Here is a 17,288-nt window from a genome sequence, read left to right as displayed (position 1 = left end):
ATCCCCTTGGGGGTAGAATTGATCAAAATCCTTTCTTAGCGGATGCCTACGTCATAACATCTACCTGCATGCCAAATTTCAACCCGATCCGTCCAGTGGTTTGGGTTGTGCGTTGATAGATCACTATGTCAGTCAGTCACCTTTGAGTTATATATATTTAAGATTACTACAAAAATGTATGACGTTTATTCTTTTCTCTCTGCGACTAATATTTTAAAGACGAAATAAACCTTACTACTAAAGTAACAAAGATTAAAATTAGATAAGTTCTAGTGAAACATTGATCATTTTAGTCAAAATTTTGGATGGATTAGTTATAAATAAAGGTCGATTAAAAAGAAGCTTTCCACACTCATAGTCTAGGACTCCCTGTGTGGTGGGTGTCATGGACACATACAAAGACGAACACACAAACACCCAGACTCAGAACAGATATTTAAATTCATCATTCATATCTGTCTGGCCGGGGATCGAACCCGGAACACTCTGTGTGTCAGACCTCAGACTTGCCGCTCTGCCACGTGGGTTAATTGAAAGGTGTGGATGTTGGCTGACTTACATATGATGCGACCATCTCACTTGCCAGGAGTGGCATAGCCTTTAGGAAAAGCCCTGTTTTATGTCATCTTCATCATAATCAACCCATTAATGTCCCACTGCTGGACACGGGTCTCCTCTCAGAATAAAAAAGAATTAGGCCATAGTCCACCATGCTAGCCAAGTGCGTATTGGTAGATTTCACACACCTTTGAAAACTTTTTTTAAGCTTTCTCAGGTATGCAGGTTTCCTCACGATGTTTTCCTTCACCGTTCAAACAAGTGATAATTAATTTGTAGTACGCAAATAAATTTGAAAAATCATAGGTGCGTGCCTGGGATTTGAACCTCGGATCTTTCGATCAAGAGGCCGAGTTTCTTAACCACTAGGCTATCACTGCTTCTCATAATATAGAGTTGGTTATATGTACATCCTGGGTACTGACCCAGGACGACGAGTATGAATCCACTATGCTAGTTACTTAGTAGTAACTACAGTGGATTCATGCCGTATGCTACTTCAATCTAATAAAAATCTCACTGAATATTATACGAAGGAAACGTATTTCTCTTTGTAGTACAGAAGTCTAAAGGTTCTTCAGAAATTGTACGTGCCGGTTCAGAGCTTCAAAGCTTTGATTTTGTACGACTGCGAAACGACTTAAAAAGCCTTTGTAAACAGTTTGAATAGTCGAAAGAATAAATATATCCTGTACCGGTAGCAATAATAAAAATGAGTAAAAAGTACCTCCTTTTCCTAATTTTATCATATTTCATGGAATTAAGATAAAATTTCTATTATCTTATTTTCATCTTTGTGAATAATATCAAGTGACATTAGAATAGATAAGTAAGAGGTGCAACTAAAACATTTAGCATGTGTAAATGTCTGAAGTTGAGCTTTTTACAGTTTTACTAGCTGATCCGGCAAACGTTGTGTTGCCATATAAATAAAAAAAGTTACGGGTGAACAACCCTTATTACTTAGGGGTATGAAAAATAGATAGTAGTCAATTCTCAGACCTACTGAATATGCATATAAAATTTGGTGAAAATCGGTAAAGCCGTACGGTAACTAACATTGTGACACGAGAATTTTATATATAAGTAAAGTAAAGTAAAGTAAAGTAAAGTATCAGAGCCGATTAATTGGATTTCAAGTAATAATGTCCTTAAGACTATTGACGCGTTTGTGACCGTTGTAAAAAATATTACATTTTGTGATATACATTAAATATATCTAAAAGGGGTATAGAAATCAGGGAATAGTGAACACAACAACACAAACAAAAAATGAAATTCAGTTTAATGACTTTTATTCATATTTTAAAGAAAAAACACAATTCTAAATCATGATTTCACAATCTTAAATTGTCAACTAAAGGGAAGAGTTATTCCTAAAAATATGTTAATAGCCAAACAAAAGTCAGTTTATTCATTGTTATGTACACAAGAGGATATTATAATGTCAAAAATGATCGTAACCAGATCGTTTGGACATAAAAAGTGAGTCTCTGCCGGATATTAAGTGCGCTATTGAACGTCAATATTTATTTCGTACCGGAACCATTACTGACAGATATTAAGCTGTCCATTAGATGATTCCATCATTCGATTTACGTCAGAATTCGTTTCTATTTTCTGTTTGGCATTGTCAGAAAAGAAAAAGACATGCGTCGGAAAAATATTTTTTTTCTTCATAATATAGGAGTATCAGACGAGCATGCAGTCCACCTGATGATAAATGGCTACTGCCGCCCAAGGACATCTGCAATCAATCCCAGATAGGATTAGATATTCCTACCTATGGTCGGCCACAGTTGCGCTGCTACCTCAGAGGACTAAGTTGGAACGCCTCGGAGAAGTATGTCTCACTTACCACACCCTTCAAACCAAAACACAGATATTAAGCTGTCCATTAGATGATTCCATCATTCGATTTTCGACAGAATTCGTTTCTATTTTCTGTGCTTGGTATTGTCAGAAAATGTTGTCAGAATTGTTTTTAAATACTTTTTATGTGATATACAAGTAGCAAAAGCACAGTCCTGTATTTGTTTTGTACCTAACACATCTGTGAGCAAAAGCATGCATTCAGTCTAATGGTAAGTGGCCACCGCGGGTTGTGGACATCTGTAATCAGGCTCAGATCGGTTCCGAGTCTTTATATGATAAAGAAATAACAAACGAGTGTGCAGTTGATTCTGACGATAAGTGGCCACTGCTGTGTGTGGACATGTGTAATGAACCTCAGATGGAATAAGAGCTTTACTTGAGGTCGACCTCAGACACAGTTCTTTTATGACTCAGTAGGAACGCCTTGGATAACTATCATCATAGTCGTAGAACAAAGTCGGATTTAACAAATACCAAACTTTACAGGGCAGCCATTTAAAGCACAAACGTACTTTTACTATGAGCGCATTTCAAATGCGTCGTCGTTCCGACTGATTAATTTGAAGACTAAGATACATATTTTTTTCTGTAATGCTGTTATAATATTTAGACAATATGTTATCCAAATATGATAAAAAGTGAATTTCGCGTTTTTGTCAAAACCGTCTTTTTTTTACGACTATGACGCTATGTTTCTCTTACCACACTCTTGAAACTGGAACACAGCATCCCTTTACCCTGCTTTTACAAGACAGATAAAGGCATGCCAGTGGTGCCTGCTAAAATACGTCGAAGGGTTCTACCACCCAAAAAAAACAGTAAACTTTACATAATATTTCATTATAGTATGTTTTCGTCAAAAATTGGAATACAAATTGCGTATGTTATTTAAAATAATGTCTCTACGTATTTGATTTACATGAAATACTAAAAAGGGTACGTTGTTTACTCAAATTATGTAAATGTTTTAAACGCAGGATTTTGCTAAATATTTTGTATTTGGGTTATTTTGCTTAACATGTTTTAGTAAAAGGACTGACTTTTATACAACACGAGCTTTTGCCCGCGGCTTCGCTCGCGTTACGAAGTAATATTTTCATCCCCTATTTTATCCCCTTGGGAGTAGAATTGATCAAAATCCTTTCTTAGCGGATGCTCTCAGCGGATACGTCATAACATCTACCTGCATGCCAAATTTCAGCCCAATCCGTCCAGTGGTTTGCGTGTGGTTGTGCGTTGATAGATCACTATGTCAGTCAGTCACCTTTGAGTTATATATATTTAGATAATATTTGTCAATAAGTAAATTAAGATCGGATTTTTATAATTATTAAAAGTTTTAAATCGCTTGTTATTATTATTAATCCAATCTAGATGTCAGAATTGTCAAATCATTGGATAGATCATCCAATGATTTGACAATTCTTGCCTATTATACATTGAAAACATTTATTCTTTGTGGGGCAAAACTTAGATAATTAAGTAACAACAGGCGTATGTGATGTACTTTTTAGTTATATTCTATATAGATAAAACACTCTTAAAATGTAGTAAAGTATTTTACCTGCAATCTTTGCCGTCTCCAACTGCACCCACACTTCACGAATTTGAATTCCATTTTCTAAGACTAAATAATTTTTCACTATATCTCTTTTCAATTATTCCCTAGCTATATTTGCTTGGGGCACTCAGAGATAAATTAGTTCATTAGAAAAAAATTTTTAACAAAAAATACAACCGACTTCTATGTCACTACAAAGTAAAAAATAATTCAAATAAATGTTGGTTTAGTACATATTTCTGAAGTCGGCGCTCATATTAGATACGCTGTTGACATCGTTATCCAACGAAATATATTGATACGCTCATATTAGATACGCTGTTGACATCGTTATCCAACGAAATATATTGAGCGCCGACTTCAGAAATATGTACTAAACCAACATTTATTTGAATTATTTTTTACTTTGTAGTGACATAGAAGTCGGTTGTATTTTTTGTTAAAAATTTTTTTTCACCCTTTTTAGTGATGACATAATAACATTTATATTAATACAATATAAAATTGTATAAACGAGATCACGAATTAAGGTAAGGTCTGAATTTACATTGATTGGAACCGCCCGCTCGCAGGGCGCTGCCGCGCCCTGCTCGCTTAGTTTTATATTGTCTTATATGTTCCAACCTAACCTAACTAAATAGTCAATGATGAACTGGCTTTGCAATTTCATTAGAACCTACAGCAAATATCTTCAAACACAACTCAATTATTCCCATTGGTTGAGGAGTTACATATTTTGTCTCCGAGCCACATTATCAGATCCTCAAATAGTCAATGATAAACTGGCCTCGCAATTTCATTAGAACCTACACCAAATATCTTCAAACACAAGTCAATTATTCCCATCGGTTGAGGAGTTACATATTTTGACTCCGAGCCACATTATCAGACCCTTAAATAGTCAAAGATAAACTGGTTTTTCAATTTCATTAGAACCTACACTAAATATCTTCAAACACAACTCAATTATTCCCATCGGTTGAGGAGTTACATATTTTGTCTCCGAGCCACATTAGCAGACCCTTAAATAGTCAATGATGAACTGGCTTTGTAATTTCATTAGAACCTACACCAAATATCTTCAAACACAACTCAATTATTCCCATCGGTTGAGGAGTTACATATTTTGACTCCGAGCCACATTATCAGACCCTTAAATAGTCAATGATGAACTGGCTTTGTAATTTCATTAGAACGTACATCAAATATCTTCAAACACAACTCCATTATTCCCATCGGTTGAGGAGTTACATATTTTGACTCCGAGCCACATTATCAGACCCTTAAATAGTCAAAGATAAACTGGTTTTTCAATTTCATTAGAACCTACACCAAATATCTTCAAACAAAACTCAATTATACCCATCAGTTGAGGAGTTACATATTTTGCCTCCAGAACCCACTCTGATCCTCATCATATTTAAATGGGACCAACTTGTAGCAATTGTCCACACACGAAATTAAAGGCATTAAAATAGGTTCATAAACGGCGAAGTTATGGCTGTTATATTTACATGGGTGGAGGAGTTCCCCTTTTTTCTCCAGAACCAATCGATGGATCCTAACCATATTTAAATGGGACCAACTCGCAGCTCGTCTCTACACAATAAAAAAAGAATTATTAAAATCGGTCCACTAACGGCGGAGTAATTGCTGTACATACATAAAAAAAAAAAAAAAAAAAAAAAAAAAGATACCGGCCGAATTGATAACCTCCTCCTTTTTGAAGTCGGTTAAAAAGGAAAACTCATAAGAGAATTATTTACTTTTACGAATCACACGAGAGGCTGGCATCATTTCTGGACTTTCGTTTGTTTCACTGGGGGATGCGTGATTGATTCATTTCATTCACTCTCTCCACTGTACTAACTGTGGTTACCATACTTTCTACGTAAACTAGGATTTCTTTTTCTTGCCTCATTTTGCAACACTCTTTTTTGTAATATCAAAGTAGTAAACTAGCAGCAACGACGACCGGCGTGGCGGAGCGGTCACCATGCCGGTCTGACGCGCGAAGGGTCCCGGGTTCGATCCCCGGCCACACAGATATCTAAATGATGCACCCACGACACAGGGAATCCTAGTGTGGGGCTGTGAGTGTAGAAAGCGTTTATTATTTATTATAAGCGTTTATAATGCAATGCAATTCACCCAATGATAAGTGGCTACTGCCGCGTAGACATCTATTATAATCAACCACAGAGAAGATTAAAGTCGAGAAGATTAAAGTCGTACTTAAAGTCGGCCATAGATGCAGACGACTCGGAGAAGCGTATCTCCCTTACCGCGGCTTTATTATTTTTTTATATTATGGTAATATGATTATGGTTACGTTTCGTAACAGATTTATAAAGAACGAACATGTTGTGTTCTGGTTATAAAGGGTACATTCCTTAATATAAATAAAACATATTTTGGATACTAAAAAGCAAAATTAGTTATATACGTGATTTATAAGAAAATACTCATCTATATGTTTTGGAATAGATAATTTGATTTTCGAAATAATCATGTTAACTTTCACAAGTCGATAAAAATATACGGAAGTTGAAAAAAAAAACAGCAATACTATTTCTCAACAATAAAGTATTTCGTTTTTGTATATATGTACATTTTGTAAATAAGTTTCTATTAGTGTATAATTTGATTATTTTTTTTTTAGTTTAATTAGTATTTAATTTTATTGTTTCAAATATTGTATATAACCTTATTATTATTTAAACAAACACCGTGAAATAACAATAAATCCTAACAATAAAGTTATATTAGAAGAGTACTTTGTCTTATCATTTAACTGTCTTACTTGTACAAATCTATCATTACTGAAATAAAAAAGTAACTGAGGAAAAACGAGCTAAAACCGAGAAACGTTCGTTTTTCTGATAAAATAAAAGGAATGGCTATGTCGTCTACATGCCTCAGGGGTTCGCGTGACTCCACATACGAGTATAATGTTAGTTTATTTGCTATTTTTATTATATCGGTTATTTTGAAAAAATCATATTTGCCTCTGTGATAAAAACAATTAAGCCATATGATATTTGTAAGTCTTCAAAACGTTAATAATTTTTAAACATCTTGTCGTGGCGATATAGTGACTGAAATATACTACGAAAATAATTATAGTAACAATTAAATAATTAAATGATAATTTAAGAACAACGCATGAGAATGAGCTTTTGTACCTGCTTTTACACTAAATGTTTCCAACAATATCGAATTTGTAAGATTAATCGTTTATAGCTTATAAATATCTAAGTTATCAGTCATTCTTATCATTCGTTTGCTGTCTCATTCGTATCCGTAAAACTTTATGCTGCATAGAATGACATTCAAATGATGCCGTAGGATATAAAATAAGAATATTGAATGTCACGCACGTTCATATAGTTTTCCTGAAATGGCCGAGGAAATTGAAGTTTTTGGATCTCAATTTTCATACTGAAAGTTTTGTTAAGGTATCTAAGAGATAAGAAGCGTTCCAAGTTAGTCAAGAAGTTGACAACATATGGACTACATTCTTATTACACAAAAGTTATGTTGTACGTTACTATCCGAAGTTTTATTCACCGCAACAAAGTCCCCATTCTCCCGTAAACGCCTTTATTGCTGGCTACCCTAGTAATAAACCTAACGGGCTTCCTTTGTGATTCGTCTTTGATTAATTTCGATCAAGGCTTAACCCAGTGCGGAGGTGATGTTACCTCTCACTCTTTATTAGGGCGCTTTCCTTGTCGCGCGTGATTACGCCTGCACGCGCGTCACATACACACACAGACACACACGCACACACACACACACATGCAAATTAACACGCACTTCCACAATCTCTTTGGGACACGCGTGCATGTGCGTAAGAAACGATATGCAAATCGAACGCGTGCAGTTCAGACGCGCGTGGGAGCGTAAACACGCGTTGGGAGGTACAACTGCTAGAATGCGAAATGGTGGGGGTAAGTACGGGTAAGTGGAAAAGCCTGTGTCGGATAAATGTATTATAGAAGTATCAAAGGAGCATGCACACTATTTCATGGGAAATGCCGTCCATGGAAATCTATAAATATCAATCCCAGATAAGATTGGTTCGTATATCTGTAGTTCCAAATCTTTCAAACTAGAACATATTAGCGCATAAAAGAGATTTAGATGTGACGGTGGTGCCTCCGGAGACGAACTACGAAGAGTTCACCTTTAATAATATTTACCTACATTGTTATTGAAATTATCACCTTCCTTCCCACCGATTATCGATAAACGATTTGGTCGCACGTATTACCATTTTAACGGTACGGATCTCGTTGGATACCGCTATATACTTAAGGCCTGGAAACTTACCTTTAAGGGCCATCAAATGTTATAGTATGCGTTATTTACGACCCTATTACGACGTATAAATGGCATGGTTGATTGAATTTCGAATGGTGTTGGACAATGATGTGACCTATATTGGGCACACGGCAGTGGGAGAGACAAGTTCGACTGATTTATGTATGAGGCGACTATCTTAGTACTCATGAGTAACGTAGCATTTATGATCGACTTGTGGTAGACACCCTTACTATATGGAATTGATGACTTAAGCGTTATTTAAGGTATTATTATAACGTATAAATGGCGGGGTTGATTGAATTTCGAATGGTGTTGGACAATGATGTGACCTATATCTGACACACGGCAGTGGTTCAGTCAAGCTCGACTGATTTATGTAAGAGTCGACCATCTTAGTTCTCAAGAGTAACGTCGCATCTGTGATAGACTCTAGTTAGAAACCCATTCTATTTTTTTTATAATATAGGAGCAGCAGACAAGCATGCAGTCCACCTGATGGTGAGTAACTACTGCCGTCCATGGACATCTGTAATCAACCCCAGATAGGATAAGACATTCCTACCTGCCATCGGCCACAGATGCGTCGCTAACCCTAAAGACTAAGCTGGAACGCCTTGGAAAAATATGTCTCCCTTTTCACACCTTTAAAATCAGAACACAACAGCGCTTAACGCTTCTGTTATGAGGCAGAAATAGTTGTGGCGGTGGTTCCGCCGGAGTCGAACCACAAAGGGTTCAACCACCTTCAAAAAATGGGATAGATTACTTGTGCAAAGTTTGCAATAATAATGATTGGTTTGTTACAAAGATAAATATTTTACTGCACAGAGTTGCTTCGTTCACAACCGTGATTAAATCCGAAGCGCTATGATCGAGGAATGATTGACAGTCGATAATGCTTCCACGCCACATGACCCTCGACGACAAAGTTGCCGCACCACACTCCAATCTACTGCACGTTGACTTGGTGATCGATTGCTCTATTTCAAACATTCATATTGCAAATGGAAATCGCAATATGTGAAATTGAATCACAAAAAAAAAAAAATATATATACGGTCGAATTGAGAAACCTCCTCCTTTTTTGAAGTCGGTTAAATAGAATTAATCGAGTAATAATTCGAATAATTAATGTAACGATAATTAAAACGGCAAAATTTTAGTTGAAATTATATTTGATATTTATATATCCCTCTGCTGGGCACGTCTCTCCCGCCACGACATCCTCTTAGTTTCCCTAGGGTAGCATGCAACATTTTGAAGGTGGTAAAACCCTTTGTGGTTTGACTCCAGCGGAGCCACCGCCACACCTATTTCTGCCTCATTACAGCAGTGTTAAACGCTGCTGTGTTCTGTTTTAATGGGTGTGGTAAGGGAGACATACATATCCAAGGCGTTCCAGCTTAGTCCTCAGGGGTAGCGGCGCCTCTGTGTTCGACCTTAGGTAGGAATATCTAATTCTATCTGGGGTTGCTTATAGATGTCCATGGGCGGCAGTACCCACTTACCATCAGGTGGACTGCATGCTCGTCTGCTACTCCTATATAATTAAAAAGCTCAGCTCAGTTACGAATCTCCATTAATTAACACTAATAAAGGTATGAAACTAATGATACTCGTAATGCCTTCTACAAAGTCTAATGACTATTGTTCAATACTAATAATCAGGATTAACGGCTTAAAGTACCCTCCGAAGCACGGCAGCGCCAAGTTTCGCAACGAGTGGCCACCCACAAAAGTGACCAAGCGGTATTATATCTTAAACCCTTAATAAGAGACTGATTAAGATGTCCTTCATTCTGTTGTAATTAAAATATTGATCTTTACAAAGGTTAATTATTTCTAACTAAATGGCCGCATAACTGCTTAAACAAACGTTATGAAATAACTATCCCTTTTCTACGCTATTTTAATATCTTACGTATACCTAAATGTTATTGTTAAATTAATGTAATGTTACGATAGAGCAAGGCTGTAGACTTAAAGTACGTAAAACATCATAGACTAAGTTAGGACGTTTTGGCAACCGGCTAGCGAGTAAGTAAATTACCTATTTTGATAATCATTAATCATCGTCAACGTTACCTTATCTGGCATGGGTTTCCTTTTAGAGTAAGAGGGGTTTATAGTATTAGAGGGGCATAGCAAGTGCATATTATTAGATCCCATTTACCTCTAATATGTTTATTTTAAATAACTTTTTTTCATGTAATGTTTTTCTTCATCATTAGACCATTCTTATACTCACGTAACATCAAATAGTTTGCGGTAGAATTCTAACCTCCGACCCAAGATCTTAGAGGAATTTCAAATTATCAGACTGTCAATGCTAAGAAATAATGTAAGATGTACCTATATGTATTTAAGATGAGATAGTTTTATTATCTTTTGGTAGAGAACTCATTTACCTTTTTTTATGCATATTTTGATGCACTGGCTGTCCTCCAATCTACACACATTTTCTAGTTTTAATAGTTTAAGCCCCACTAATTACGCTAGGCGTTATCACACGTATTCCAATATTGGCTGAGCCCAATAAAGGTGGGTCCCTATCACTTTTACACTGCGAAAACAGTTGACATTGTACCGAGTTTGAGGGAAGGGTTGGGATAATGAAATTTTGTACCAATTTTTTTAAAATTTGTTATTGTAAAGTTAGTTTTGCTTATATTATAAGTAGTGGAACCTTCGTAGATCGACTTCGGAATCATCAAGGTTGAACTTATTATTGCCTAATAACAATGTTGTTACGCTGTTGTGTTAGTTTGAAGGGTTTGACAAGGGAGATGCACTTATACCAGGCGTAACGACTAAGTCCTCGGCGGCCCTAAGACCTAAAACCTCCATTTTGAAGAAGTCTCGTACCCAGCAGTGTAAAGAAATGGGTTGCTGATAAATGTTAGATAAATAACTTATTTAATTATTATATTAGGTACTTACACAAATCATGTATTGGTTTATATTCGAAGTGCCTGTCATTTGCAAATAATAAAATTATCTAAAATGCCAGCAATTGGACGATAATGTTATTTAATAATTATACGTTGGAGAATTAATTTATCGATGATATTTTTGAGTTAGTATCGCAGTGTACACATGATATTTATATTTTGTGTATAGAAATATTCTATCCGAGAGAGGAGAGATGTAATCAGTAATCAGTAAATTGTGCATGAATGCATGGTGTTATAAGCAATGTTAGTCGCGAGTTTTTGCATTGTAATTTTATACTATTTCCTTAATAAATCTTCCGGATTTATTACTGTCTGTAAATATATCTTTAAATGTAACTGGATACCCCGAAACTTTATTGTAGGCAATTATTTTTATTGTACAGTTTAAATATACAACTTAGATTTGTGTCATAGTAAAACAGTATTTTTAACAGAATAGCTGTGATAGTTTTGGGTTTGATACGCGAAATAACGCCATCCATTTCGAATAGATATAAAGTCGCTATGCTATTATAACATTATTATGACAATGTACCCACATTGTAAAGGTGACAAGATAAAGCAGAGGACAGCCCTTTTGTTCCTACGACATAATAAAAACATCTCAACATCTGCGTCTTTTCTTTGCCCCATCCATTAAAACTTGACTATAAGCTTTGTAAATATAGAATTACATATACACCATTGTGTTGAGTAAGGTATGCACTTACGGTTGTGACAAGAATGATATTGATATGATCCAAATTTATGAGGCTCTTGAGATTAATCCATTTCTATTTAATCTCATTTCTTCTCTTTATTATTTTCACCCTAACGTTATTCGGGAAAAGATAGAATGATTTGGCTTTGGGAGCAGCATTAGTACTTCTGTCATAAGCTATTGCTGTAATAAGAATAAAATCAGGCGTTTTAATTTATTCCTAAGCACAGATAAACTTCAATTATTATTTCTACTATGTTACAAGTTGGTTATAGGTATTCAGTTATTCATAAGTAGTAATCATCAGATGTATTTGATGCTTTGTAACATAGAATAATAAGCAAAAAGATACTTTACCAACTCGAACATATGTAAAACGAAGCTTAGTGAATCGAGGCAAAGGGCTGCCGTGAGAATATCGTTAGATTTAGATAAGTGAATCGAGGGGAAGTAAGGAAATGTATTCGGCTTAAAATACAGGACTAGGTAAAAGTAACGTTCAGGATCTGAGTTTAATGGAGAAATATCGAATATAGAGCCTTTTCGGTGCTAAAATATTAGTGTTATCTTCCTCGCTGAGTACGTATTACATTTTAGTATGTAACATTTGAACGGTAAAGGTTGACGTCCACATGCTTCATCGTACGTATCGGACGGATCGTATCAATTGGACAATATTTTTTTTGTAGTATAAAAGTAGTATAGACTATACAGTCTCCCCGGTGGTAGGCTATCTGCTCTTGGACATCTGTAATTAACCCCAGATAAAATTAGAGTCCCATATCTAAAGATAGGTATAACCTGAGATTGGCCACTGAGGCGTTGCTAGCCTTACTTACAACACTATCTAAACTGAGACATAGCAGCTTTCAATATTGCTGTTATTAGGCAGACATAGGTGCGTGCGAGCGTAATGTGATTCTATAAATTTGTAGTATGTACTTACTGCGTCCAATGTATCCGAAATAATGGGATTATTGATGTCCCGATCTGTAGCAATCGTATTTTTGTCAATAGGATTCGGATTTTTGTAGCGGGTGGACGAGTGAAATTGTGCGAGGCAATTCGTGTGACGTCACCAGCACACATTGAAATACATGAAATACATCGAAATTCCGCCGGAATTACCGATGAGGCAATGCATGCGTTATGTCCACTGAGCCTTCACATCACTTGTAATAAAAAAATATATGTATAAAATCTACTTGATCCGTCTGATGAGTACAATACATGTGGACACCTACCTTAAAGAAAACTTAACGCCCACCTTTAAGAAGCGATGTATGAGAGGGATAATATACTTGATAGCTTATAGCTTAGTGTACAAGTTCTTAGTAAGGATTTGTGTGGGTGTCCATCGGTGGGAAACAAATCGAGGTATTTCTGAGCATGAAGGTTATAGTGGGAGATGCTGAGGGTCATTGGATGTTTTTTTCATAAGATTGACGTAGCAAACAAGCAGTCCATCTGATGTAAGTAATCAGTAATGCCAATGGACATTTGCAACCAACTCCATACAGAAAAGTGGTTTATTATAAAATACTTTGATTTGATACAATTGATCACGCCATCACGAATATGTTGCCAAACCTGAGGATTAAGATTGTTGCCTCATATGCAAGTTAGTCTGCTATATGTAAGCACTTCTGCCGAAACGCAGAACAGATCTAAGCTAGAAACAAGTAAGCGTTGACACTTCTCCAGTCGAACTATAATGGTTCTACGACATTTCAAAATCATTTGAACGTGTTAATCATTAATTATGTTAAATTGCACGTTAAAATTAGAACCTGGGCTGGGTATTTTTCAATTTATTGGTCAGACAGCAGTTTTGTCAAAAATCCATTACAAATACGTTTATTTCCCGGTAAACTAAATTGAAAAGTTATATGTAATCTTTGCCTTTCTACTTCTCTTAAAACAGAATACAGCAGTACTCGGTATAAGACAGGATTCCACGTGAAAAGAGTAACATTCACTAACATGAAATTACGATTTCATATTAAAAATCAAACATCGTAGCAAGTTTCGCACGAATACGGGCGATGCTGCGATCATAAATAGCATTACAAGTTAGTGGGCGAAAAAATAAATTTATATGAAGATATACCAGTTATATGAGAAGGTATGGTAATAATTATAGGGAAATGCTTGTTTTGGCATGTAATGTACTGAACACGCTACGCCAAAAATGTATATTATTTTGAGAAGCTTATGAAGCTTAATTGAGGGTTAATACCTAGCATTATATACCATAACGCTACTCAAACTATTTCTCAGTTATTGTTGCATGCTTACTCATACTTGTTTTATACTTATTTATACAGTTAAAGCTGTATTTTACCGTTTTGCGCTAAAAAAATATGAATACTTGTCTATAAATTGTTCTATAAGTTACAAGACTCATACTTTGAGAGAGACCACCTTGTGTGCTGATTTCTAGTAACCTTCATTATTATTTTGTTGTTACACACATATCTTCGAAAACCCTACAAAAATATTCGTGAGAGGAACTGAAATATGGCCTTAAATCAGATTTTACTTAGCGTGGGATCTTGCGTGGGAGGTTTAAATTTATACTACAGACATTACTATTACTTTTCAACAATGAATCTTTATTAATTTTCTATTTTCATAGCAATAAGATTAATTTAATTAGTACAGTAGATAAAACTTTTTTTAAGTAAGCTTTTTTCAAAGGAGGGAAATCTTTGTTTTCCCGTAAATGAGTTTCATTAGTGGGAATGAGGGATAAGTGGAGCCTAACCTTATTCTGTCCAGCCCTTCTTTCTGTTCCACGCGATCGAATCTCACAAAGAGTGCTGCTCTCACAAAATTGAGTAATTATGTCTGCCTTTGTTTATGTGTGGCTGTAAATATATGTTCACGTTTTTACGTAATTAAATGGTATAGGACCCAAAAAGTAAATAGCAGTCGTAGATTATTAGCGTTACAAAGTATGAATATAATTGTCTGTTTGTGTCTAAGGTTTCAAAGTAACATGTTTTTCTAAGTTCGTATAATTATGCTTATTTAATGGGTACTTAAACAAAAAACAAATATTTACATATCTGTAAGTCGTATATTCGAGTGTCTATAATTTTTTTATTTACGAATAATTTCGATGTCGGTCTTCGACTCAAGTGACTATTTCTAAACTTATGGCTGTGAGAGTCAATTTTGTCGCAGCAAATAGACTCGACTATCCGATTTTTTAATTACATATCAGTCTTTTAGACTAAGTAATCTTATAAATAGAGAGGGTTGCCGTGTCGTGCCGTGAGTTTAGAGTGTTCCTTCGTCGTATCGCGATGATACAAATATCGTGTTTTTTGGATTGTTTCAGATTTGTTGAATGTATGTCTCATTACGGTACGTGTAATGGAACTTAGGTGAGAGTCGTTAGAAAGAACGTGACGTTCTCATATAAAATGTATAAACATTAAATTGTTTTTTTAACGGTGTTTCGATCATTGAGTGATACTAGTAGTAATAAATAAGTAAGTAAAAAAGACACTAACCTGGTTTGGTCCAGTGAGGTTCAACCCGCAGGAGTTGCAGCGAAGACATTCCTCGTGGTAATGGTTGTTGTCATACAACGGGGATGGCTCTGAAAAATATTTCTTGTTAAATTCTTGTAATACGGACATTTTTGTATTATGTAAGAATAGTTTTATTTGTACTGTGGTCAAGTAGACCCTAAAGTAAGACATTTGTATTAATATTTGAATTTTGTATTTTTTACGCGAATGTTAATTTTATGTTAACAAATTAGAAACACTTCTTGTTGTCTGAAAACTTTTGAATCTGAGAGTTTTGGGAGTTGACTTATAAAAATAAACGACTGTCTACATCGAATAAACCTGTGCAGTTATTTTGAATCTATGCAGGCGACCGGCGTAAGATCAGTAGCACTACCATGAGTTGGCATAGAAACGCCACTATAGAAATTGTAAATAGAAAACTATTGTCATTTTGCTAGTGAATAACATAACTACTATCGTTACGTTATTTCTTGACAACGTCTGTCAAATTAATGACTCATGGGACCGAATTTGTATGGCAATAGATCATAATGATATTAGCTAGCGATTTGATTTCGATAGGTTTTTTACGTTACGAGTGGCTCACACTACGGAATTTAGTTCTACGAGTAACCACCAGAGGCGCTGTACAATTTTTCATACATTTATTTTACGCAGTCGCTAGCGAGTAATACTTTTGTAAACTCATGGTAGTGCTACAGAAATCATTTCTTTCGTGTTATACCGTAGTGTGCGTCATTGTCTTCAATCGATGCCATCGTCACAGAACTGAACACCGTACGGTACACCCGAATGCAGGTAAACCTGCGCAGGTAAACTGTCCGGTAGACCGTAGCGTGTATGGCTTACATTAGTTTCTACAATTTACTAAGCCTGAATCGATTTGCCGTGCCAATAAAAATAAACATAGATATTTAAAGTCACTATAAAACCAATGACCCAAACACTTGGTAAAATGTGAAAGGAAAATTGTAAGCTTGGAGCCCCGCCAAGAGCTTTAGTCTAGGTCGGAAAACTGCCCTGAATTTGTAGAGCTTCCAAATTTTACAGCCAAAGTTATGAGGATCGAGTTCACGTCCTTGTACTTGAACAGATGGTCACACTAAATGTATAGAATTACCAATGAGTTGAGTTTATATGAGGGATTTTTGGCACCAAGCCCTGTAGTGGGATAATACGCTGAAGTTTTAAGTTATATTAGTCGTGTGATACAGGAGACATACTTATCCGAGGTATTCCAACTTAACCCTAAGCATGTGTAGCTTATCTCAAATAGTGTTCTAGTCTTTTCATCATCATCATCATCCCATTACTGTCCCACTGCTGGACATGGGTCTCCTCTCAGAATGAGAAGAATTAGGTCTTAGTCCACCGCGCTGGCCAACTGCGATTTGGTAGACTTCGAGACCTTTGAGAATTTATATATTTTTCAAATAGTTTCCAGATATGCAGGTTTCCTTACGAAGTTTTCCTTCGTCGTTTAAGAAAGTGATATTTAATTTATAATACGCACATAATTTGAAAAATCAGTGGTGTCTGGGTTTCAAATCTCGGACCTCTCGGTCGATAGGCTGGCCATTAGGCTAACTGCTTCACCGCTATATATATATATTTATAATATAGGAGTAGCAGACGAGCATGCAGTCCACCTGATGGTAAGTGGCTACTGCCGCCAATGGACATCTGTAATCAACCCCAGATAGGATAAGATGTTCTTACCTGAGGTCGGCCACAGATGCGCCGCTACCCCTGAGGACTAAGCTGGA

General features: G+C 35.9%; 1 protein-coding gene across 1 annotated transcript in view; it reads right to left on the bottom strand.

Moving 5' to 3' along the window:
* The window catches only part of rsh (Rap GTPase activating protein radish), a 120,000-nt gene that overhangs the window by 89,593 nt on the left and 13,119 nt on the right, over positions 1 to 17,288 (bottom strand). Inside the window, exon 4 of the mRNA XM_073075161.1 lies at positions 15,499 to 15,587. Coding sequence (XP_072931262.1) covers positions 15,499 to 15,587 — 89 coding nt within the window. The remainder of the gene's footprint in view (positions 1 to 15,498; positions 15,588 to 17,288) is intronic.

This window comes from Epargyreus clarus, unplaced genomic scaffold (assembly GCF_041222505.1).
Source record: "Epargyreus clarus isolate Ecla_fem2 unplaced genomic scaffold, WU_Ecla_fem_2.2 ptg000001l, whole genome shotgun sequence".
Lineage (NCBI taxonomy): Eukaryota > Metazoa > Arthropoda > Insecta > Lepidoptera > Hesperiidae > Epargyreus > Epargyreus clarus.
This window is presented reverse-complemented; position numbering and strand designations above follow the sequence as displayed.